The sequence below is a fragment of the Poecile atricapillus genome, chromosome Z, assembly GCF_030490865.1.
Source record: "Poecile atricapillus isolate bPoeAtr1 chromosome Z, bPoeAtr1.hap1, whole genome shotgun sequence".
Lineage (NCBI taxonomy): Eukaryota > Metazoa > Chordata > Aves > Passeriformes > Paridae > Poecile > Poecile atricapillus.
This window is the reverse complement of record NC_081289.1, coordinates 6,422,925-6,447,289: the sequence shown is the minus strand read 5'-3', so window position 1 is coordinate 6,447,289 and position 24,365 is coordinate 6,422,925. Positions and strand designations below refer to the sequence as shown.

At 44.7% G+C, this 24,365-nt stretch overlaps 1 protein-coding gene across 1 annotated transcript in view; it reads right to left on the bottom strand.

The window, feature by feature from the left end:
* Positions 1–10,369: 10,369 nt before the first annotated feature.
* LOC131572913 (calcium/calmodulin-dependent protein kinase type 1D) overlaps positions 10,370–24,365 on the bottom strand; it is a 210,314-nt gene continuing 196,318 nt past the window's right edge. Inside the window, exons 9-11 of the mRNA XM_058826346.1 lie at positions 22,095–22,182; positions 21,445–21,583; positions 10,370–18,068 (exon numbers count right to left, since the gene is read on the bottom strand). Of these exons, the coding sequence (XP_058682329.1) occupies positions 17,947–18,068; positions 21,445–21,583; positions 22,095–22,182 (349 nt within the window). The 3' untranslated portion in view covers positions 10,370–17,946. The remainder of the gene's footprint in view (positions 18,069–21,444; positions 21,584–22,094; positions 22,183–24,365) is intronic.

Below are 24,365 nucleotides of genomic sequence, written 5' to 3'. Positions count from 1 at the left end.
TTAAAAACCCCTACCTGAATAATTGGGGAAAAACCACAAAGTGAGGGAGGATTTATGGGGAGCAGACACTGTTAGCAGCTCTCTTTGCTCCTTAACACCAAAACCATTGAGAAAAAAAAAATTACTTCCTTATGTTTGAATAATAATTTAGGGAAATAGACATGCTATTCTGCTTGGGTTTTGGCAGAAGGAGGTTTTGGAACTAAAGAGCACATCAGTGTTTCAGAGTTGTATCAGTAAAGCCCATTTCTAATACACAAAACCTCTTGCCAAGCTAGGTAATCTCCCATTAATGAGGCAAAGGAGCCCAAATTAATTTCTGAAAGTAGGAGAAAAACATAGAGGCAAAACTGTAGAAAGAAGATAAAACTGAAAACATATGTCATTCTTTCTTATAACAAATCCAAGTAATTGCAAGGAAATTTCATTTTCCTCCCTATTTAACCCCAATTATTTTCATTTAATCACAGAAATGTACCTATTTCCCTCCAAACCAGCCTGCTTTGCGTGTGAAATATCATTTCCAGCATGTGCTTGGGTTCAGGCATGTTTCTAGTCCCCTGAAACAAACACAGCAAGCAGGACAGCACGTCCAGCACATGTGGCACTGCTGGGAGGGCTCACTGGCTGTGCAGGAAACCAGGCCAAGCCATCCCATCAGGGATGTCTGGGAAGGCAGGCACAACAGGGATTTGGTGGGGCAGGAGAAATGCTCTCTTTGTGAGGAGTCATCTTTTTGGGAGATCAAAATTTGGTGTAGATAATATCAAGCTGTGTGAGAGTTGAGAGTGTTGATTTGCTTGAGGGGGCTGAGGCCAATTGCATGAGATTAAATAAGATGAAATCCTGCACTTCAATCTCAGCAACGCCATGCAGCACCACAGGCTGGGGGAAGAGCGGCTGGAAAGCTTTCCAGTGGAAAAGGACTTGGAGGCGCTGGTCAACAGTGACTGAATATGAGTCAGTGTCCAGGTGGGAAAAAAGGCCAACGGCACCTGACTTGTACCAGCAATAGCGTGGCCAGCAGGATAAGGGCAGTGATTTTGCCCCTGTGCTGGCCACTGGTGAGGCCACACCTTGAACCCTGGGTTCACTTTTGGGCCCCTCAATCACAGAAAGACCTTGAGGTACTGGAGTGTGTCCAGAGAAAGGAATGGAGCTTGGAAAGGGTCTGGAGCACAAGTTTAATGAGGAGAAACTGAGGGAGCTGAGGGCCTCAGCGTGAGAAAAGGTAGTTCAGGGGACAGCTTATGGTTCTTTACAACATCCACAAAGGAGGCTATACAAAACTCCTCTTGCAGGTAACAAATGAGATTACAGGAGGAAACAGCCTCAAGTTGTGCCAGGGGAGGTTTGGCTTGGGTATAAGGACAAATTTCTTCACCAAAATGGCAAAAAAAAGCTGCCCAGGGAGAGCAGAGTCACCGTGTCACACAGAGTGGTTGAGTCACTGTCACTGAGGGTATTTGTAAGACGTGTAGATGTGGTACTTGGGGACGGTTTAGTGGTGAACAAGGCAGTGCTGGTTTAACTGTTCAACTAAACATTCTTAAGGGTCTTTTACAACCTAAATTATTCAATGATTCTATTACTTGGTTTTCCATTATCTGGGTTTGGTGGCATCACACCACTTCTGAGGTGCCTGATGGTTTCTCCTGGTGAGAGTGTTCCAGCAATCGCTGGCTGCTTTGGTTAATGCTGATTGCATGCAATGGCATCTGTCTCTTTGGTTATCTGCCTATGGATAGTCATTTTTCTTTTTACTGAAATTTTCCACAAACACACAGCTATTTCTGAGAACAAGTTTTAGGTGGTAAATAATTGTTTTGCAATGTTAAAATATAAGCAGTGAAGTGACATTTTCATTGGCAAACTCCCACTTTGGAGTCATAACAAAATTTGACAGAAGTCCCTTCTATGTATCCCTTGCCCCAAGAAAAAATAAGCAGGAAGTCTTTGAAATGTTTTGGGTTAGCAATGCACACATGCTCAGCAAAAACTTGGTAGTGCTGCACAGCTGAAACCACAGCAAATGCACTAAATGAACGCTCCTGAACCTGTCCTTCCCTGGACAGTCCAGCTGCCATAGGTGGCAGCACAGACAGCCTTGCCAGGACTGATAAAAGCAGATCTTTATTGCATCTTAATCTCCTGGATGCCCAAGGGTTTGTGTATGTGCTAGGGGTGGTGCCGTAAGGATGAGAATGCTCCAATAAGCTCAGAAAGAACATGAGGAGTAGTTACAGGAGAGACACTGGAGCTGGGAACACTCAAAGGGCCAGAAATGCTCTTAGAGAAGTGGCCACCAGTACCTGGATTGGAGAAATGGAAAAGGTCCTGGACAGCCATTTGCTATGCACTGTCCATCAAGAGTCTGTGTAAAGGAGCCCAAGGGTCCCCAGTGGAAGAAGAGACAGCCTCTGTCACTTGTGTTTTGTATCAGCAGAGGGCCAGGAGCTGCACAGCTCAGCTTCAGCTCCAGGTAAAGGACCAGGTTGGAGAGCAGTGGATAAGTGATTCCTTCTGTGGTGGGAGCAGTTCAGGCAAGTTGCTGACCTAGAGACATCACTTTTGGGTGGCAACCTGGCAGCATGGTGAAGAATAGAGGTAAGCTCAAGCCATTGCTGTCAACATCCAGAGCACACAAAGTGGTCTGTCTCCTTTTCTTCATTTCTACTTACAGTCTCTTACAGACTCATGAGATCTTTTCTGCAAGAAAGGCAGTCAAAAGGAAACCGAAAGCCACGTGGTTTTGGAGGGTCACCAGCTGCCAATGTGCAGCCTATATATCACAGTCTGGGAACAAATGCAACAAAATACTTCATCCTTCTGCTGAGTACACTGCATCTTTAAAATGCTCTAAGCAAGACTTCGCATGATCCCTCTCCACTCAAAGTCAAGCAAAGGCATCAAGATGCATGTAAATCACTCAAGCCATAAAGCAGTTCAGTGGCAGGTCTGTATAAGAGAATTCAGGGGTCCTTGACTTTTGGCATCTGCTCCACTTTCTAGAACTGTCACCTTCTTGAGTGGGGCCAGGAGGGGAGGTTCCCGCACATCAGAGATGTAGAGCCTTGCACAGTGTGAATCAGAGCAATCTGCATTAGGTGCCAAAACTTGGATTGTTTATTTAGACAGGAAAGCAAAAGGGAGGGGACAAATGTCCTCTTGGCTGGAGCAAAGCCCAGAGAGATCTCTTCTGTTTTCCAGTGTCAAGAGCTCTTTTGATGGCCTTTGACTATTCAAAGTTTTTACACTGTCCTTATATAGAACATGAGTCCTTCCCCAGGACTGCCATGATCTGGCACTTCTTACACACCCAGACTGCCTAGAAGAAGGCAAACTGGGAAATCCTTCCTGACAGGAACCATATAGCCATGCATGGAGGATGAGGAACACTTGGGCAGGAAAACCAGCACTCCAGATGGAGTTTTAGAACAGCTGACCAGAGGGGCAAAACCACTTCTTTTAACTTCCATAGCCCAATTTCTTCATCCCTTTCTCACCCAGAAGGTGAGAGTGAGACTGATGGGCAGATGCTCCCATGGAGTCACTTGGGAAGTGGTCAGAGGGATCCTTATCTGTGCCAGGATCCACCAGGGAAAGGCTGGACCAACCAAGAAGGAGGAGGAAGGTGCAGACCAGCAGCTTGTTCCAGATGACATTTCTGTTCCACTTGCCCTGCCCAGAGAAAAGCAGAGAGCCTCCAAGGTCAAAGGCATTTATTTATCTGCCATGACAATAGACCCCAGGCAGATCACAGAGAGGATGAGCTGCCTGATCTCTGCTCACCATCCAAGGACAAACACATGGCCACATCAGAAGGGGTGCTTGCTTGAACTCTTCCCATGCATTTCCATGGGAACAGGGCCACTGTTTTGTTTTCCTCTCTTTAATACTTCTCTTATGATTATTTCTGAAATACTGTGCTTGCTGGAGACTTGGCCTAAAGAGATAAGGAAGAGAAAATGTCACAGACTGTTGTCAATGAATTATTTTTCCCATTTCTTGGTGCCAGAAAAAGCAGTTTTTTCTGTAGGAAAGCAGATCATGGGTTATGCTGTCTTCCAATTATTTGTTTCAGAGATGTTAGAAATTGCAATATGCACCTATAATTACAGTGTGTTAGTTGGAAGCTGGTAGCAGTGAAAACCATTTTTTTAGTGAAAAGAAAATATAACCTGATAACTCTTTTCTTGTCCGTACATAGGTGATTCAGGCTCATTTCAGGATTACAGTGTATTCTTTTTTACACATACAAAACATTTTGCTCCCCATGAACCCAAGATGAAGAGCTAACTCCCACCTTAGGAAATGTAACTTAAAATTGTGTCTGGAAGCAGCACTGCTCTCCAGGAGAGCAGGGCAGTTGTGACTTTACAACATTTTCAGTAGTGGTATTGACACTGTTCAGGTTGAAAGTTTCTGTGCTGTTGCTGGTCTCTGCTGCAGTGCATGGAAAAAGTATTTTCCAAGCTGTAAACTGTTTGCAACTGAAAAACATTTTCTTTTTCTCTAAATATCTTTGCTGATACCTAGTCTTTTACTTCTGTGGAAAATCCATTGCAATTCAGGCAGGTTACAATGAATGGCTGAAAATTCTTCAGCTGCAGACAGTCAGCCAAATCTCCTTTTAACCACTGGTCACTGGTGGATCCCCAGCACTGTACCATGGCTGGGTAGTACAGTGCAATGTGATGGTCCCAGGGCTGCCAATTGCTAACAGCCTCCACCAGAAATCACCATCTGTGGTCAAATCCTGATGTCACCTGGGAAGTTCATTCTGCATCCACATATTTGATACCTCACCTTATAGAGACAAAACCCACCATCAATCTGAAATTGCTCCAAGACAGGGTGCATGAGAATGTACCAAAAAATAAGGAAGAAATTCTTTATTTGTGAGCTTAGTGACACATGGGCACAGGTTTCCCAGAGAAGCTGTGGATGCTCCATCCTTGGAAGTGTTAAAGGCCAGGTTGGATGGCACTTTGAGCAACCTGGTCTAGTGGAAGGTGTCCCTGCTCAGAGCAGAACTGGAAGTGCAGTCCAAGCTGTGGGTAGCCTGGGGACAGGTATTGGGATTCCAGATCCAGCCCTGATCAATGGAGAGTGGTTAGTGCTGCACTCGGAGCGCCTGTGACATGTACTTCATTCTGTGCACTCACTCGGGGGCTAAACAGGCTGGAGAAAGCAAAATGTAATCACAGTGTTTAATTAAAAGATAATGGAAGCTTTCCAGCCACATCATTACAGCCCATGCAGAGACAAAAATCCCTGTTCTCCTAGAGGGATAAAGTAAAATGCATTGTCACGCTGGGGATCAAGCTGATCTGAACTTCATATTCCTCATCTGCTGTATTCTTAATTCTCATTGCTTTTAATTGACTGCAGATTTTCTTTGGATTTGCAAATTCAGTTTTGAAACAGATTCTTTGTATTTGTGGAACAGGCTTCAGGGTATATGAGCAGGGCTGGTGGGGGGCTTTGCACTGCTGGTAAGTAATGATATTTTCTCTGCAGCAGGAGCCAGGGTCAAGTGAGATGCAAAGTAGAGCGTTCACTGATGAGCAAGGAGCGGGAGGAAGCAGCATATTTCCATTCATAAACCAGGGGGACATTAAGAAGTTCCAGGCAGCTTTGGCAACACAGAGCTCATTAGCCCAGTGGGTAGAAAATGCATTGCAGATGCAGCAGCCTTGCTGGAAAACGAGAAGGGAAGAGGTGGAAAGGAACAGTGTGGGCAACAGACAGTTGTCAGTGGTGATGGAGGGCAGCCACGCCCATGCTTCTCATAAATGTCACAGCACAAAATAGGGAGAAAATCTTCCTTCTCACAGGTAGTGCTGAGTCCTCTGCCTAAAATGTCCATCTGGGCACCAAACTGATAGCAAAGAGAATGGGGCATGAGTCAAAGTTTTGGGGACATGATGAAAGACTTCAAAATCCAGAGAAATTTGGTCTCTGAGAGTGGGAGAGATCCCAGCATGTACTCTAGCCACTGGGCTGAAGTTTAGTTTTGGGATATAAGTAGGTCTCTAGATCTTCTCCTAAATTACTTGCTTGCAAACTTAGAGGAAATCTGAGAAATGGGAACTGGAACCAGCTTTTAGCTTCACATTTGACTGTTTTCTTCTGCTTGTTCTTCCGTGGGGATGTTTGCTGAGGTGCTGAGTTTTCTCCTTCTGAAAACATATATTTGGTGGAAGAGCCAAGGACACTGCAGATTGATTTTCTGTGTTTTGCTCAGACTCCATAATACAAGTGGCAGTTTAGTAGGATAAGCTCATTCATTTTTTCACTTTTATGGATTTCATTAAGAAGCATGAACAGGCAAGAATTCCTCTAAGCAATCATATTACCAGCCTAATTTGCTAGACTTTAATTAAAGCAATTAAAGATAGAATGATGCAATGACCCAGCTCAGGACCCAATTAAGACTGAATCAATAAATCAGTAGGTTTAAATCACCACCATAAGGCCACAGATAATCAAAACAAGTTATGAGGCTGAAGCTGAACAGAATTACTGTATTACATCGCCATAGGAGAATTTAAGGAATTAAATACTTTGTAGTTGAGGTGCTCAGCTCATCTTACTACAACCAACTTAGCGGCAATGGGCACAACCTGGTACAGGTCCATCAGCTGCTGGGGACCATGGCCTGGGTGCACAGCACAACAGTCCTGCCAGGCCAGCCATAGCTGTAGGCATCCTTGGACATGGTGACTTCCAGGAACAGGTGTCAGGACCCTGTCCATCTGTTCAGACATATTTGGTGCTAGATCACCTCATCAGTCTGTCACCACCTTCTTTGCACAGATAAGTGAAACCTCCCAAGGTGTCCTGGTAAGAAACACAGCTCTTTCCTAAAAGTCTCTGACTTTCTTCCAGAGGAATTATTGGACCATTGGTTCTTTCCATACATTTAATGGGAACCATCAGTAAACTCAAGCACACGGTGTCCTCTGCATGCTGCAAATACTTAGAGAGCGAAGAAGTTCCTCAATTCAAGCCTCCAAGGTAATTGTCAGTGGACTCAGAACTGAACTTGATGTTTGGTGGCAGCAAAGATGCACATTGTCTTCAGAATTCAGCCCTAGTCTGATCACAGATGAATTTCCTCTTTAGATATTGTGACCAAAAGGTAATTGAAATACATGGTAAAATCCTATAATTTGAGTAGTGACAAGGCACAGCAGAATAGTACCAAACCTTCCATTAATGCCATGTTTTCCTCTGCTTTGGTCTGATAGAGACACTGTAATAATATAATACTGTATAATATAATACAGAAAATATAATACTGCATTCTATTGCATTGTATTACCATATAATATAAGTCCAAGTGTGTGTCCATCATGTGCCTGTGTTCTATTTGTTGAGAACAGGAGTTCATCTGTCAGCTCCCGCTGAAGGTCAATATGGGCTCACCATGACTATAATTTTGTTTTTTCTTTGTAGTGGAACAGGGATCTGATCTAATTAGGTGCTACACAGAGCTGCATTGGGTCAAAGACTGGGAGGGAAGGTTAAATTTCAGATGCTACTTTGAACAAAATGCAAACTTGAAGATGTAATATGTGATTCTTAATATGGCTGGTACCTGCCCAGCTGGCCTGCAACAAAAAGAAGCTTTAGTTTGAGATTTATTATGCATTTCTGGTCACTGTTAGACTGCAAGCTGAGGCACAGATGTGAGCACAGCTCTTGCTTCTGCCCTAAAGAAAGAAAATGAAAAACATACAAGAGTCTATACGGCGCCAAGGAAAGCACAAAGTTCATGAGTTTGATGGGAACAACAAATTGCCTCTCAGCTCTATTATTATTAATTTCCCTAAACAAAACACTTTCATGAAGAAGGTAAATGAATTATTAATTGACCGTAACTTTATCAGCATATTGAAATTATAAAAAGAAAAATCCTAAAGATTAAAAAAGAAAAGAAACTCTTGAATTCAGGATAAGCAAACAAAGTTTGGAAGTCAGGAATTTATCCCAATATAATCCAGAAAGCCCAAATGCTGAACAATCTGGAAATACTCAGTTGAATACTTGTAGTGATAATCCAGATGGTTCCTCTTCCCCATCCCCATGGATATAAAAGATGTTTATCACCACAGTAATTCAGCATGGTTGAGAAGGCCCACCAAACAGGGACTCAGATGTGCTAGGCAGGGCACACACCAACAGTGATATAGGTGGATTTTCTCCCTGAGGGATGTCCAGAGCTGGAAGGAAGCATAACATGGTGGGAAGAGCATGTGTTCTTATCCATATCACAGCTTAGAGTGTCCTGGGATTGCTTTTGGGCAAGGCAGGCCCATGTTGTCTCCCCATGGAAAGCTGCCCAAAGGGATCCTCACAAGACCAATATGATTTTGTGGATTTGCAGAACTGGGAATGTTTGGCCTGAAGGAAGAGATTCCATGTGGCCATGATGAAAGAGGGTAGGACTGTTTACACTGCACAAGCACTGATTTTAAAGCTTTGCGCAGAACGTATCCTTCTAAGCATCACCTGCTCCTGAACCACAGGGGTCTATCCCTACTCAGGTTGGATGGTCCTCAAAGTTGTGCACCTGCACTTTCTCTGCTTCAACAGGCATCACTCATTCAAAACTCCTCTTGGGTGCAAAAGAAGAGCTGTCACAGCCCACTGGAGCCATGGTTCTGAGAAGGGGTCATTCTAGAGAGCATGAAATGGTGTTGGTCTAGCACAAAGAAAGGTTGATGTATGGCATAAGCCAGACCTCAGTGCATACCAACACTCTGAAAGCCTTCAAAGGACAGTCCCCTTCCCTCCAGTGCAAACATAGTTGTGGATTTTGGCAAGGTTGCAAATAAAATATTTTCTACAGATGCATCTTGGTCTTGTCCCTCTGGCTTCTCTGTACTGATGTTTTATCTCCCTTGTTGCAAACAGCCAAGAATATGTGGCTGAGCACATAGCAGCAAAGAAAATGTACAAAGATTAAGTGAATATTGACATGACATCATCAGGATGTCACGCATGAGGATTTCAGTGGTCTTGGGGTGATATTCTGCCCAGTCTCACTGGGAGCTTGGAAGAGCCTGGTGCACTCTGAGTGACCACTGAACCTACACAGGAACCCATGACTTTAAAACCAAAACATGAGAAAGTTTTCCTGGCTGAGATTTCAATTCCATGGTAAAATGTGGGATAGACCTTTATCTACCGTAGGTGCCAAATTTGAGCTAAATCCAGATAACTTACACACAGGAGGGAGTGAGGTCCTTAATATGCAAGGAGTGTCAGAGTTCAGGCTTATGTCACCTGGGAAGACTGCAGTCTTTTTACAGGATCTGCTGCTCCTCCTCACATTGCAAATCATGTGTTTGTGCCTCAGTGTCACACACCACCTCCAAAAAACTTCCAGACAGCATTTTTGTACATAGATGTACCTTTCCAAAGACATATCTTGCTATGGATGTCCTTTTTCCAGTGCACACATCAGAGGTTATCTCACCTGTCCTGGTACAACCCACCATCAGAACCTAATTCTGATAACACAGCTGCTCACCACAGCTTTCAAATACTTACCATGTTGGTTCTGGGGGTTGTTTCTTCATTCACAAAATAAAAGCTTTATAAGTAATTTGCCTTTCTCTTTATATTGCTGAGTTGGCCATCATCACTGCTGTTTGTTTCAGCTCTCTTACTGAACCAGGTGTCTAAAACCTCCTAGCTCTAAAGCCTCAAGCACAGGCCCACCTCCCTGCTGAGCACATTGGTTTTGCCACCTATTTTAATGGGGAAGAATTTCTTGGGTGCCAGTGGGTGAAAACCAGAAAATAAGAAACAACAGTGGAGAAAAATAGAGGGAAAAAATTAAAAGCAAGTCATAACACACACCATCTGGAAGAAAATTAAGCCAATGATGGAGCACACTCAACAGCCTTTGGAGAGCACAGCTGACTGCAAAGGGACTCAGAAATTCTCACTGATGAAAATCCTCTCTCTGCTGATGATTCCCACCACAGAGTGTGTAAGTCACCAGGACCAATTCAAAGGTAAGCAGTCTCCAACAAGCACATGTCCTTTCCTGAGCCCTACACAGATATTCTCAGTGCCCAGGAGACAGCCATGTCTCCATATGTTGACATTCAACACCATTTGCATTGACAGCTTTGGGAAAAATCCGAAGGACAAATCATCCTTTTTATTAATTTCCCTATGGAGTAAGCTGGGGAAAAAGAAAATATTATTATTCTCCTTTGGGACATAAAGGAACATCATTGCATAAACCACAACAGGGCAGTGGAACAGCCGCAGAAATTATTCACTCCCTCTCTTGCATGTGGGTGGAGACTCATGCACTCAAAATCACCAGACTTCACATCAGGCCGATTTAATTGGATTTATTGGAGGAAAACAATTAGTCATCCCTTTAAATTGTCATTATGATAGAAATCTCGATATGTATACATGATTGTCAAGGCAAAGAACCACTTGCGATGTAGCCCCATTAACAATTTGCAGAACTGCAAACTCATTACGCAGATAAAACTTTTGCGATGCCTTAATACATGCATGGAGTAAATACACATTCTTCCTTCTTTTTGGACATGGATGCTGTTATGAACTTGTTATCAATCACAAGACCTGCAATATTAGGCACACTGACATTCCTTGATTAAGATTTAAGCCTTTGTAGAAAACATGCTTGCATTTTCATTAGAAGTCAACTGAGGGATGTTTTACAGTTGGGGATATTTGGGGAGTCACTGTTCTGGGCAGACTAGTGTTTTGGGTTTTTTTTCCCCACTGTTTTCTGACTCAAATAAAATATCAATCTAAAAAAAAGGCCCAAATGGGCCAAAGTATTGTTTCTCAGCTAGAGGTCAATGTACAGCAGGTCACTGATGTTGTGTTGACCAAAAACATGAGTCACACCAACTGAGCTGCAACCTTCCACACTCTTCACTTTGGGGGTCATGCTTGATCTAGTAAGACTCAGCATTTGTGATGCCATGCTGGGCTCAGGGGATGCAAGATGAGAGATGGAAAAGCTCAGAGCTGCTCTGAGCAACCCCCTAGGATCTCCCACCCACCAAAAACCACAGCACACACCCAACTCCTCGTGGAGCCTTGCACCGTGTGCTGCCGCAGCAATCTGAACTCAGGCTGGTTTACGCCTGTAACTGATGATTTGTTGCGCTGCCATACAGTGATTCGCCAATGGCACAGCCCTGGCCAAGCACCAGCCTTAAAGGGAGGCTCATGACTTCATGGCATTTTTGGCCACCATGGAGAATAATTTCCAAGGACTATGCCACCAGGATGGTGCTTCCACCCCAGGCCTGGCCTTGCCAGGAGCACAGAGCAATTTCCCAGTCCTTTCACACGACTCCGCTTTGAGTGTTGTGAACTTGAACTTCTTCCACACAGCAGCCACTCAGGAGCTGGGACCAAAGCCTTGCTGATACCCACAAGAGGTTTGGGCTGGAGCTAATACAAGTACCATGGAGCCATCCTGTACCCTGCCTTGGAAAGAGCAGCACAGATGAAAATGGGTCAATGACTAAGGGAAGAGAAGGCAAGGGCATGATTTCCATGTGGAAGATGGAGAAGTACCACACCAAACTCTTCTGTGGATAAATGCTATTACTTGGAGGTTCAGGGATTAAATGGTAGTAGTTAGGTGGTGATGCTTTGGAAAGGATGGGATAATTTAGCTCAGCCCTCTGCCCTATTTTGTACAGGCAAAGAATCACAGCATCTTGGTCCCCAAAATGCAGTTCGTTCTGCAACAGGTGAGAAAGAACTATCTTGTAGGAAGAGAAAAATACTAAGATTTTGAGTCAACCAATCTGAATTTTCACTAGGAAAAACAAATCAAAAGGAAAAAAGAAAAAAATAAAGAGACAATTTGCACAACAAAACCAATGTGTTCCTTGGTAGCTCTGAGCGTTAGTGACCCAGGGAAGGAATTTTTGATGCAGGTCAAAGTTGTAAGCATTGTATTAAGAAAGGGATTCTCACCTCCCCAGCTCCCTGCTTCTACACCTGTGTGACTGTTGCCTAATTTTAAGCTGCTCTGGATGGTGACTCTTCCTATACATGCTGCAGGGCACTCAACAGAAGGACAAAATACATTACCAGGCTTTGCAGTATCTTGTTTACAAAACATCAGCTTTTGCATTTACTTAAACTTAACAATGGATTTCGAGTTACAGATACATTGAGTCATTTAAAAGCAATACATAGAAGTAATTCCCTCAGAGAAAAGGTTGGGTTGAATGTGCATAAAGAAATGCTTGGGAAATACAGAAACAGTGAACAGCAGTTTAATACATGCAGTGCAGTATCATGCATTTATTGGACAGTTGATGCCATCATTAGTTCAGCAGTGTTTTTTCACAACATTTGTGAGCGCACATGCCCTGATTCCACTCTGGAGCATGGAAAGACTGTATGAGCCATTTGACTGACCTTAGCATTTATGAAGAGGAAGGGGGAAAAAAAAGCTACCTGGACAGATAAGTGGCACTATTTGTGGTGGGGAAGGGGACCTTGAGAACCAGAGTCCAGGCTAAAGAGCCTCTTGCACTACAAACACTATTTACACATCTTTGACCCAACCGTGCAAAGTTAGACCAAAAATCCTGGACCAACTCCTGATCACCCACCAGAGGGATCTGCGATGCCTGGGACCACAACACGCCCGTGCACACACAAACACACACGTGTGTCACAGAGACCAGAGCACCTCGCAGACAGGGTGGGAAGGCAGGACCTGGCCTCAGGGATGTGAGGGAAAACAAAGGGGATTGAGTGAAACTTGCTGCTGGGCATGAAATATGGGATGACTGGTTAACCAGGGGAAGCAAGAGTTCATGCAGTGTTTGTGAGCGGGTTGCTGTTCTCTCACTCAGCCATTGCTGACAGAGATTTGCCAACTAATCCTCCCCTCTTGGTCTTGATGCTGTTTTCCTTGGATACTGTAGTCTCCGTGTGTGTTTCTGCTTTTTGCCTGAATGAGTGTTCAAGTTTCTGGTACAAATAAGCACAATATGGAAGGCAAAACTCCCTTCCCATTAATAATTTCTGGGATGCATTCAGGCCCAAATTCAGAGAGGTAAATATGCACAGGAGCTAGAACAGGAATAACTGCATCAAATGAGAATTTCCATATGCCAAATGGAATCTACTTCTGTACCTTGGGGCTCAGCCTAGAAACTTATTTTGCCAGTAGATTAATCCCCTGATTCTTTGGAAAGAGCAAAAGGAACAGGCTACAGCCTGCACGATCTTACTGGCAAAGTCAATCTGGTGTTTTTATCTGGTGCTCATTCAGTGCTGCTCAGGACTGGAGCTGCTATCACAGGAGGAAGTAATAGTGCAGGTTTCCCTAGAGCTGATCTTGTTAATGCCAAGTTCACATCAAAGGGCAGTATCCTCTCTGCTTGCCAATGGCTGAAAGCTATCTGGCTTTCTCTGGTGGATTGCTTCCCTAAAAATAGGAAGGGGACAACCTTGGGGCCAGCTGCAACTGCATTTCATGGCACCCTGGAGGCCCATGTTCTGGTATGCAGAGGGTTTGGGAAGAAAAGCCTGAGATCAGGGGTTATGCTGGCCCTGGGACAGAAAAAACCTTAGGACAAGACCTGAATTTCATCAGAACCAGGCAGGGACCCAAAACAATTGGTAATAAATAAAAATACTGTCAATAGTCATGGAGGTATGCAGGACACATGCACAGCAGAAACCCGTATCCAGTGCCTACTGTAGAACTATATGGAGATGTCTGCCAGTGGGATCACACCCCTCTTTGTGGTTTGATTCACATGAGGAATGAACCAAATTTCTTGGTTTTATTTCAGCACCACAACCATAACAGACACACAAAGCATAGGTAAAATCTTATTTTTTTTTTCTTTTTTTTTTTGTACCCACTACTCTAATGGCACCTGTACAGCAGCAACCAGGACAGAAGAGACAGCAGCAGCAGAGTGACACAGTCTCAGGAAAGCAACACTGCCAGGTTTTCCCCCACGCTCCTACTTCCCCACTAGCCGTGTTGCAGGGCCAATATCCATTTCATGCTGCAGAAGGGGTGATCCAGCAGAAAGTTAGGATGCACTGAGAATGAAGTCACATGCAAAATCATCAGCAGAAGCCCTTGCCACTGCAATACTGACTTTCAGCTTGCAGAGTTCATGGGCAGCCTGTCCTCACAACTTCTTCTGCAGGCTAAGGGGCCAGCTGGAGCTTTTCTGGATTTTTTTTTGTTTTGTTTTGTTTTCCCAGCAAGAGCACTGCTGTTGGCATCAGAGATGGCCTCTGTGACTCTGGAGGTAAAAATCAACAATCAAAGCTGCAAGCAAAGAAAAAGAAGGGGAAGGAGCTGAGGAAAACAATTTACAAAGGAAAAACACATTGGTACCAATAAGGTAAAGCAGGAAAGGGTAACAAACAGAGTCCAGGCTGAAGTCCTCATGCAAGCAGCAAATCACAGATTGTTTAGTGGGACAGTTCATTGGAAAAGAGCCCAGAGTGATTTTTCTACCTAGTCCTTCATGGCAAGGCCAGCTGGGGATTTGTTTTGAAGCTTCTACTGTGGGGCTATGTGGCCATTCCCCGCATGTCCACATTATTTATGTCACCTTTGCATTCTCCTGTGAGAGTGGCTGAGCAGAAGCAGGCTGGGGCAGAGGAAGGACATGCAAAAGCACTGGAGCATCCCTGGCAAGCAAGGCTGGAGTGTTTGCCCTAACAGGCTGTGCTGCCAAGGGGCAAATGTCTCCAGCCCCCTCCCACAGATCTGGCCTGGCTGCTGCCAAGTCACCCCTGTTAACAGATTTACCCAGATTTAAACTGAGACGTTTTAACCAAGTGATGCTTCAGGAGAGATTTTTAAGCATTTGGTGAACCTAGGTCAGGTCTCCAGCTGTGTTTCACTGATACCAAAGAAGAGCTCCCCACCACCAAAACTGCAGCAGAAACAATTTTGCTCTTAAGTGCTTCTGTTTCTTATCTTATGATCCCAGCAGTTGATAGCAAGCCAAAGAGAATGATAAATTACACAACCAAGGCAGAATATTACTTGCAGAAACAAAACCAAATCACACTAATTCCAAAAACGAAAGGAAAAATACCCCTCCCAACAAAAAAACCACAGAAAGCACCCAGCAAGGAGGGGCAGCCAGCTTATGGGAACCCCCCCATCTGCAGGACACCATGTCTGCTTTTGCTCCTGTCACTGCTCTTTGTTTTGGAGATGGAAATCCATTTGCTTGTCTTTTTTCTACAAGATTCATTTGGATGCTGTATTTTGATCAGTGGCCACAGCAACTGCTGAGGTCACGTTCAAACCAGACCTCAGGTTTCAGAAGAGGAGGCACAGAGGGAACACTTGAGCCCTAAACTTTAAAATTGCTCTACAGAGACAAAATTATTCCCTATTTTATTTTTTTTCCCCCTAAATTATTCCAGAGACAATTATTCCCTAACTAAATCCTGCTTTTTGTTGCATGTGTGTAAATATGGGGAACTCCACTGATGCCAGACTGGGAGACTGCTTATTTACAACCTACAACTGCAGCAGAATAGAGCCAACTGTGCTTATGAAATCACAGGGGTTTGAAATACCTTGAATTTCTTTGGGGTTGGAGTCTCTCAAAACTAAAACCTCCTTACTCAGGCTGGTCAAATAAAGTAGCCTTAGACTGAGTTTGAAATGTGTTCTATTCATGTTTTAATGCTTTTGCAGCAAGACATAAAGAGCTCAGATGAAAATGCTGATAAAAAGTGTATGATGGCAATGGCTGGGGTACAGGGACAGGAGTGTGATTTGCAGCAAGGAGATCCCCTGCCCTTCAGTCTGCCCAAATCTTGGTCAGGAGTCTTCACTGTGGAAATTATATGGAGTTTTGATATAAGTCCCCAACAGTTCAGTATCTGCTATCTTTCCTAAAATGAGAAGTTGATGTCTTTTCTGTGTGAGATCCACGGCAGCTGCAGCACCCGGGGCTCCCTCAGATGTGCCACAGCCCTCTGAAAACAGGGAGCAACTTAACACAGAGGAAACTAGAGATCTGGTGCAACAGCTCTAAGTGCCACTGGAATGGCTATTTCAAACAGAGGCAGGGCTCACTGCCACCTGCTTTTCCAGGTTTCTTTTTTCCTTTTTTTTTTAGAAAGATGGATGAAATCCCGGCTCTGCTGTGTGAAGCCAACCAGCTAAAGCTGGAGCAGGATATAGAAATCTTGATGAAAAATACCTATCTTATGGCTTTTCCCAGCACAGGCACAATTGCCTGATACATTCAGCTCTGTCTGTGACTGGATTTCACAATTTCTTGTGCAGGACAAGTGAGGCAAGTGTGGCAACAGAGCACCCTGCAGGGAATTGTGCCTCTGGAAGGGATGGACCTGTCTGGGATGTGAGGGGCTCAGAGTGCCCAGTGAAGGGCATCTTCCTCTGCCACCTGGCTCTCCTCTCACCTCCTCAAAGCAAAATCAGATGGGAATTTCATTGAGGTAACCTGGAGGGAGCCTTTTAGCAAATTAGGAAAATTTGCTCTCTTCTCTGTTTCAAGCTGCTTTAATGCACAGCAGCACAACAGTTGTGGTGGCTATTCCTGAACGATGCACCAGCACAAAGAGCCTGGAAAGTGCATGCATTCAGTAATTAAAAAATTGGTAAAAATTTGGCTTCCTTTGGTATGAGTCTCTGGGGAGGAGGGAGAGCCAGTGCCACCCCTGCCACCAGCTGTGCCTGTGCCTTCCAGCAGGGTCCTGCTTTCCCAGTTCAGCACTCCTTGTCAGCCCTCAGCCTGATCATGATGGAGCTACACTACACCACATCCTGCAATTTGCACCCAAGAACCTGCCAGTGCTTTCCACAGGGCTTCAAGCACCACTCCTCTCCCCACTTTTGGCTACTCTGGGAGGTGCTGAGCATCAGCAATGCCAGGCAAAGCCCGAAGGAGCTGTGGGTGCTCAGAATCTCATGAAGCCCTTGGGCTGGATGCACCCTATGCCAGAGGCCACACTACAGGGAGGCTGGTGAATTAAATGTCTTGCTTGAGGGCAGCACAGCAAATCAGTGGCAGAAGATGATGATTCCCACCCCCGTATCTTCCTTTTCTTTCCCTCTGCTCACAACACACAGCAAGTCAAAGGAGATGGGAGCTGCAGGATGAGACTGTGCTATCATTTCCCTTGCACAGCTCTGGTCAGCTCCTGCCTGACTCCATCTCCCTGCCTCTCCTCTGAAACAAGGGTGCTGATCCCTAGCACAACAGGAATGAGGCCAAGGATGAGCTAACTCCCAGCTGGTGGCAATTTAATTCTCCCCATGGCTTTCAAGGAGGAGGATGGAGGGGAAAGCAGCAGTTTCTCAATCTGAGCAGTAACAGCTCTGCTAAAGCCAGACAGACTTGCAGTCCAATTTGAGGAGCAAGAAATGGCATGCCATTGAAATCCTCCCGTGTTGCAAAGTTAATGCCAATTCCTACCTACAGAAATAGCCTATCCCCCAGCAAACTGGAAGAGGGACATTACTTGAAGTAATTTTTAAAAGAAAAAAAAAAATGCTCAGAAAAGTATTTCTATTTAAATAATCCAGTTGAGATGTTTGTAGTTAATGGAAAAAAATACAACATATACTGTTACCTACACTGAGAAGAGAGTAAATCACTGGGGGAAAGAATGAGTGTTCATTAGTTAGAACATTGCTAGACTCACATACATATATATATTTATATATATAGATATATATATATGTATATATATATGTACAGCACCAGAGACTGTTAGATTCCGTTCCTCCTGGAGTCATTGCAGTTTGTGATAAATGAAACATTTCAGAATTGCAGTATAAAATATGGCCATAAAAAAATCTTCTTTCTTCTAGTCCTTGGCCGAGCAGGGTGGGACGGCTCGAGGCCGCCTGCCCGCTCCTCGCCGCCCCGGCGCTCACTTGCTCCCTGTGTGCACTGTGGTCACTGTGGTGGGTCTGGGTCTCCGGTCCCCTCCTACCGCAGAAACGCCTGAAGAAGCAGATGAAACAAAACTACAGAGAGTGGATGGAGACATACCTAAAAGGAAAGCCAGAAACACAGTTAGAAATGTTATTTTTGGAGGCGGGAACTTGGGCAAAGCTGAGTTTGTTTCGGAGCACGCTATGGAGCAGAGAGGATTGCAGCTGGAGAAGGGGCTGCTGCTCTTCCTGAGGTGGTGGGTTGGCTGGGTACCTCCACAGGGCATCTTCTGCCCATGGTCATTCACCTACTGCCACCAGCAGCAGTGTACACACATCTCACAGGGACTCAAGGTCCAGTTTCAGTATGGGTTCGGCCACACCAATGCCACAGTTCCAGGGCTGAAGACAAAGAGTTGTGAGATTCAAAAATCCCTCCAGCATTGAACTTGCTCAGAATAATTTCCTCTTGGGCATCTTAAAGATGATTAAATGTCTCACCATGGCCATCTAGCTAAACCAACAGACTGCACCTGGGCTAAACATGGTTCCTCAGGCATCTTGGGAAGCTGCTGATAAAGAGGTAGAGTGGGTCAAATTCATTGCTGATTTCCAGTAAATCTAGAGGGAATGTAAATTTGTGTGACTTGGACATCACTCTAGTGACAGCTCACATTGCTGCAGGCTCTGCTGGGATGTCTCCAGGACTTCCAGTGAGGAGGTTGATGTGAGGTTGAGTATCTCTTGAGTACCAGTATTCTGGTGCATCAGAAGCTGTTAGGTGGGGACCCAGCATGGTCACCTTGCTCTGATAAGATGCAGGCTCAGAGTGATTAGAAATACAGTTCATTTTTCCAGGCTGGTGAATAAAGGATGGATGAAGCCTATATTAATATATTCTCAAACTGAAGTTTGACATGGCCTTTTGACTCTCCAGAATCATTTTGATACTTGTTAAGACTTTTGACTACTTTTCCATGTTTCAAGGAGGTATTTCAATCTCAAGGATGACTATGCTGTACGTATACTTGGCCACATTCCATTTCCCATTGACATTTGACAACTTGGCATCACACTGCAATTTATCTAGTATCTTAAAAATACAGAGCTCTAGGACCTAAATAATCTAGGCAGTCCAATCATGACTGAATTGAATAAACTAGCCATGGACTGAGAATCAGGCCAATACACTTGAGAAATCCTGACTGATTCCCTTAGGAATCCCTTCCTGTTTCCTGACAGGTAGCATAATCCAGGCTAATGCCTGATCTCTGTTCTGCCCTGCTACAGAGGTTTCAGATGCAGCCTGACATAACCTACTCTCAGGTAAAGGCCGTACTTGTGTTCAGTGGTGTGAAATTGCTGCATTTGAAACAATTTGGAGAGTTCATGAAGTGATTATTAATAGCATCAGGCAGCATTCTGTTGTGTAATGGTGGCACAGCTGGATCATGTAACTTGCTGCATTGGATCTTTCTCATACAAGGAATCTGTTCCCAGAGAAAACTGCTGAGAAATAAAGAGGTAGGACAGAGATCTCAGAGATTTTCTTTTTCCTGTCTGGAGATATTGGGTGAAATGGATATGATATGTCAGCTCCCTCTTAACTCCTTGTATTTGCTGCTGGCTCTCCTCATTGGTTCTCTGGGGCTCCAGCATCTCCTAACTCTTTAAATTATTTCTTTGAGGAAGGAAAGCTCTTCTGCATTGTCTGCCAAGCTAGACTTAACCTGGGATGCATGGAATCTTACAGTATTTTTCTGCCTCATATTTCTGGCATGTAAAAACTCATCCTATTTTAACACATCTAGTTTAATCCTTCATGTCCTGGTTGACTGCACCACAGTAAAATATGGTTGGATTCTGCACAGGAACCTGCTGGTTCTGTAGTGGTTGAGCAGCTTTCTTTCTCTTCTCACCCTTCCTGTTCACACGTCTTAACACTTTTCAGAATACTAATTGCCTTTAATTAACACCATTTGAGATTAATCAAATGGATGGATGGTGATTAATCACTCACCAGTTTAACTGCATGAATCACCACTAGTTTAGCAGCAAAGCATTCATCAGATGCTCTAGACCTGACTGGGGTCCAGCACTGCCATAGTGCAACAGGCACCAAAATCAAGAGATGTTTCTTCCATGCAAGAGGTTTTCTACATTGCTGCATGGCCAGTGCATGGTTGGAAGTGTTTTGAGGTTGGTCAGCAGCACTGCTTTGCAGGTGCCAGGTGTGTGCCAGGAGCACTGTGATGTTTTTTTGGCAGCAGCTATAGGATTTGGCACTGGGCATCACAAACTGGACACCAGGTATGAATTCCCACCAGGCCCAGTATGCAGAGGGAAGGGGCTCTCCCCTGGCTCAGCCATAGCACAGGCTGAAAAATATCTCACAGTGTACCCAGAAGGCAGAAGCCACGCCGCAGTTTGTGGGGGAAACCGTGCCCATGGCAGCAAGAGGAAACAGCTTCCACACAGAGCCATGGGGACTGTGGCTGGTGGCATGTCCTTGTCAAGGAGCAGGGGCAGGCAAGCAGGGGTGGCAGAAGCAGAGAGCAGCATTATCCAAAATCCATCCTAAAAGGTGCTTTCAGCTCCAGAATAATGCGAGGTACAGTCTAGAAATCACTACTTCATGTCCACAGCAAAGCATTCCTTTATAGTGCTGCATTTTAAAAGTAACCCCCTCAACTGTAAAGTCCACATCCCTCCACTGCATGATATAAAATATCTTCAGATGGACAGGACAGAATAAAAGAAATGCTCAGAAGCCAGAGAATAAATAGGCTTCACTACAAAGGATGCATGTCTGTCTTCCAAATAATCCCTTTGCTGCCACATCTCCTTCCCTGGCATTGAGAAAAAAATATATATCCCAAACATCTGAGTCCAGTGTGCAGCTTGCAAATATCAATTATAGCACAAAACAAACATGGCAGAGGGCCAAGTCCCATGATGGTGTACAGAGTCTGAATCCTGCTCAGAGAAATCAACCTCTTTGTGCGGGAGCTTAACTTGGTCCAGGAAGAGAGAAGCTGGGTCTGACTGGCAGGATCAGTCTTCTCCATGGAAATGGAAAGGCAATTTTTACAGAAAAATTCCCTATCATAATACTGTAAACTCAAACATAAAAAAAACATTGAGTGAACTTTTTCAAATTTCAACCAAATGCAAAACTTTGTTACTGTGGAGGTCTGGATCTTTTTCCCAAGCAAAAGCCCTTTTTCTCCACAAGAAACTGTGGTTTTCTCTCAAAAATCACCAAGCTAAAACATCTCTTTTTTTTTTAGCACATAGGCTTTTCCAATTGAAACACTATTTTCCCGGCCAGCCAAAAATGACGTCCAGTTTCAAATCCTAATTTTAAATGCCTGCTTGCACAAAGCCAAACCTATGCAGCGAGGACTGCAGCCTGGGGCCCAAGGGAAGACGGGGATCCCGTGGATTTGCTCGGCTGCCGTGGTGGGAGCTTTCCTGGGATGTTGGCTACTCACAATCTTTCCGTGTGGCTGCGTCGGGGAGTGGCGTGGCGAGGCTGAGGGTGCTGGACACGCTGGCACTGGCACTGTCCAGGCTGCTGCCGAGGTGTAGCCGCCTCATGTGCCGCACGACTGCCGTGGCATTGAACGCTTGCTGGAGAAAAACAGACAGAGAGAAATTGAGCATAAAAAAAAAACTGGAGATGGAAGGGTTATTTGTGCTCCTCTCCTGGCTGCTCAGAGTGTCAGAAGGGAATAAGCCTGTTATCTTTCAAATTTTTCCCAAATTCTGAACTAGAAAATGCATTATCAAACCTTTGCTCTCCTAATGCTCAGCTGGGATGCAGCAGCCTACAAGGAAGTTATATTTGACAAATCCATCCCTCTCCCAACATTTCTTCAAGTTCCTGTGTGGTGCTGACCCCACTCCACCAAAAACCACGGGTGCTTTAGCTATGAGCAGCCCCGGCCTCGTTTCTCACACTCCTTACATTTGGTGCTTGGCAAACACCACCCTGGATAACAGGCCCTGCAAGGTCATGTAACCTAAGCCTGGACCGACCATTTTGACCACAATTTTGGGCCACAAAAGCACCACCCTGTGGCAGGGCTGGCCTTATGGCAGAGCTGTGTGTTGGTGTCACCCCTCAGGACAGGTCACTTACTCTCCATTTGCTTTTTGCAAAGTTCTTCCGGATCTGAGCGCTGACCGACTCGTGGATGTTTTTGTTGAGTGCTGTATCTCCAGCGATCCTGAAATAGACAGAGCAGGCACATTTTAAGAAATCTTTTCCCTCTCTTAAATACTCTTACTTTTTCCTCTCAGCAGAGAGGCTGCTCCCAGGTGTGACTGCACCTGCAGTGACAATGATTTCATTCACAGATGGGCTCAAACTTCCCACGGCTGTCTCTGCTGGCAGCTGTGGTGGAAAATCTGGGGCAATAAAAGCCAGTGTAGATAAGGCCTGTAGGTCTGGCAGCTACACAGAGGTATGGGCTGATTTTGTTGGTGCATGGCTGCTTTCTATCACCACTACAGCCCCAGATGAAAACATTCTACCTTTTTTTTTCCTCTATATCCAAAGACTTAACATCAACAGGCTGAGACTACTTTTAGCCTCAGCTATGCAGAAGCTTCCAGAGCCACTCCAACCTGTCTGATTTCTGTCTGCACTGGAGATTCTCCTGTTACCCTGCAACGTACATAGCCATTTATCATGATTCATGTAGATTTACAGTAAAGCAGAGACATGGACACTCATAGAAGCAGCACAGGCTGCACAAAGAGCTTAAGCTGAGCAACACTTAACCTAAAATAATTGATTGATCTTGCATAGTTTCTTTAACAGATAAAGACACACTCAAGTCTTCACTAAACTCCATTATACCAAGGGGATTTTATTGATTCATTTAACTCCTCAAGGCATGAGATCTGTTGGAAGAGCAGGCACTGCAGTGAACTGACATTGGGCCATGTGCTGGAGAAATGAGTGCTATCTAATGTAGGTGATGCAAGGAGCCAAAGATTATCTTGTATGTTGGATGTGATACTTTCAGAAATCAATTTTTTTAGCCACAGTTTAGAAAAACAGTGTGCATTAACAATAAAAAATTATAGGAAATGTAATAATCTACCAGGACCAGAGTCTCCAGTCTGGGGAGCTCCAACAGTATAATCAGAAGGTCTGGGGGACTCAGCAATCATCTAATCCTTCTGCCCACCCCAGCTCTGTCAAAACAATTTTGACAAATATTTGACAAACGAGTCCCTAAAGATCTCTGAAAGATGGAGACTCCTCAGGCAACTGATTCCAGTGCCTCACTATCTCCTAGAAGACATGGAAAATATTCCCTTTGTCTTTGAAGCATCCTTTCACATATTTGAAGACTGTTATCATGACTTCTCTCAGTCTTCTTTTCTCTAGACTAAACAAACTGATTCTTTCACTGTTTCTTCATAACTCATGTTTTCTAATCCTCTGATCTAGTGAGCTCCTCTGGATTTTCTCCAGCTAGTCCACATCTTCCTTCGAGGGCAGCACCCAAACTTTCTCTGTTTTCCAACTAAGGCAGCAGAATGGCAGCATTGCTTTGTGCTTTTAAAAGGCAAAACTCTGCTTACATACCCCAGCCTGCTGCTTCCATTTATGTGTCCCATGCATTGGAGACACCCCTTTTGCTTCATCCAGATCATTCCAAACTGTAACCCTGTTCTTCTGAGGACATGCTGCTTTTTCTGCCTTCATGTCCTTGGCACATGTAAGAAGTGCTGAGACCAGCCTTCTCCAAATTGCTGCCTGCCTTCCAGCTGACAACAATCTCCCAGGATCTTCATCAGAGAGATGAGAGGAGTGACTTACCCTTGGAAGGAAGGACTAAACCCTCATGTCCCAAGAGTGGAGACCCACCAATCTCATCCTGTTGCAACTGAGCTCATCTCTATTGGGTTATTCAAGAGTGCTGGAGCCAGTAGGATTTTGGGCAGGAAGGAGCAGGGTTCATCTCAGGGTAACTCTCACCCAGCTGGGAAGGGCCCTGTCTCACTGACACTGCCATGTAGCCTCTGCCTCAGGCAGACAGAACTGGGCAAAGCACAGCTCCCAGATGGCACCTGACTTCCTCTCCTGGGTCCCTGTGCTTTTGACAGAGAAGGGGAGGTGTTTGGCTGAGAACTGGATGATCTTCAGATATTTCTTTGATGATTCCTTCTAATCACCTTTCCCACTGACAGTAAGGCGTGTTGGATTTCCTGGATTTCCCACTGGGACCAGGTGACCAAAATCTTTGTGAGGCACTAACTGGGTTAAGCATCATGTTCACTGCTCCAGCCTCTGTCCTGCACAGTGAATTTTGCCAGGCTCAGCACAGGCCCTGATGGACCCCAAGCAGTCCACACTCCTGGACAAGCCCTAGCAGAGTTTCCTGATGGGAATGCA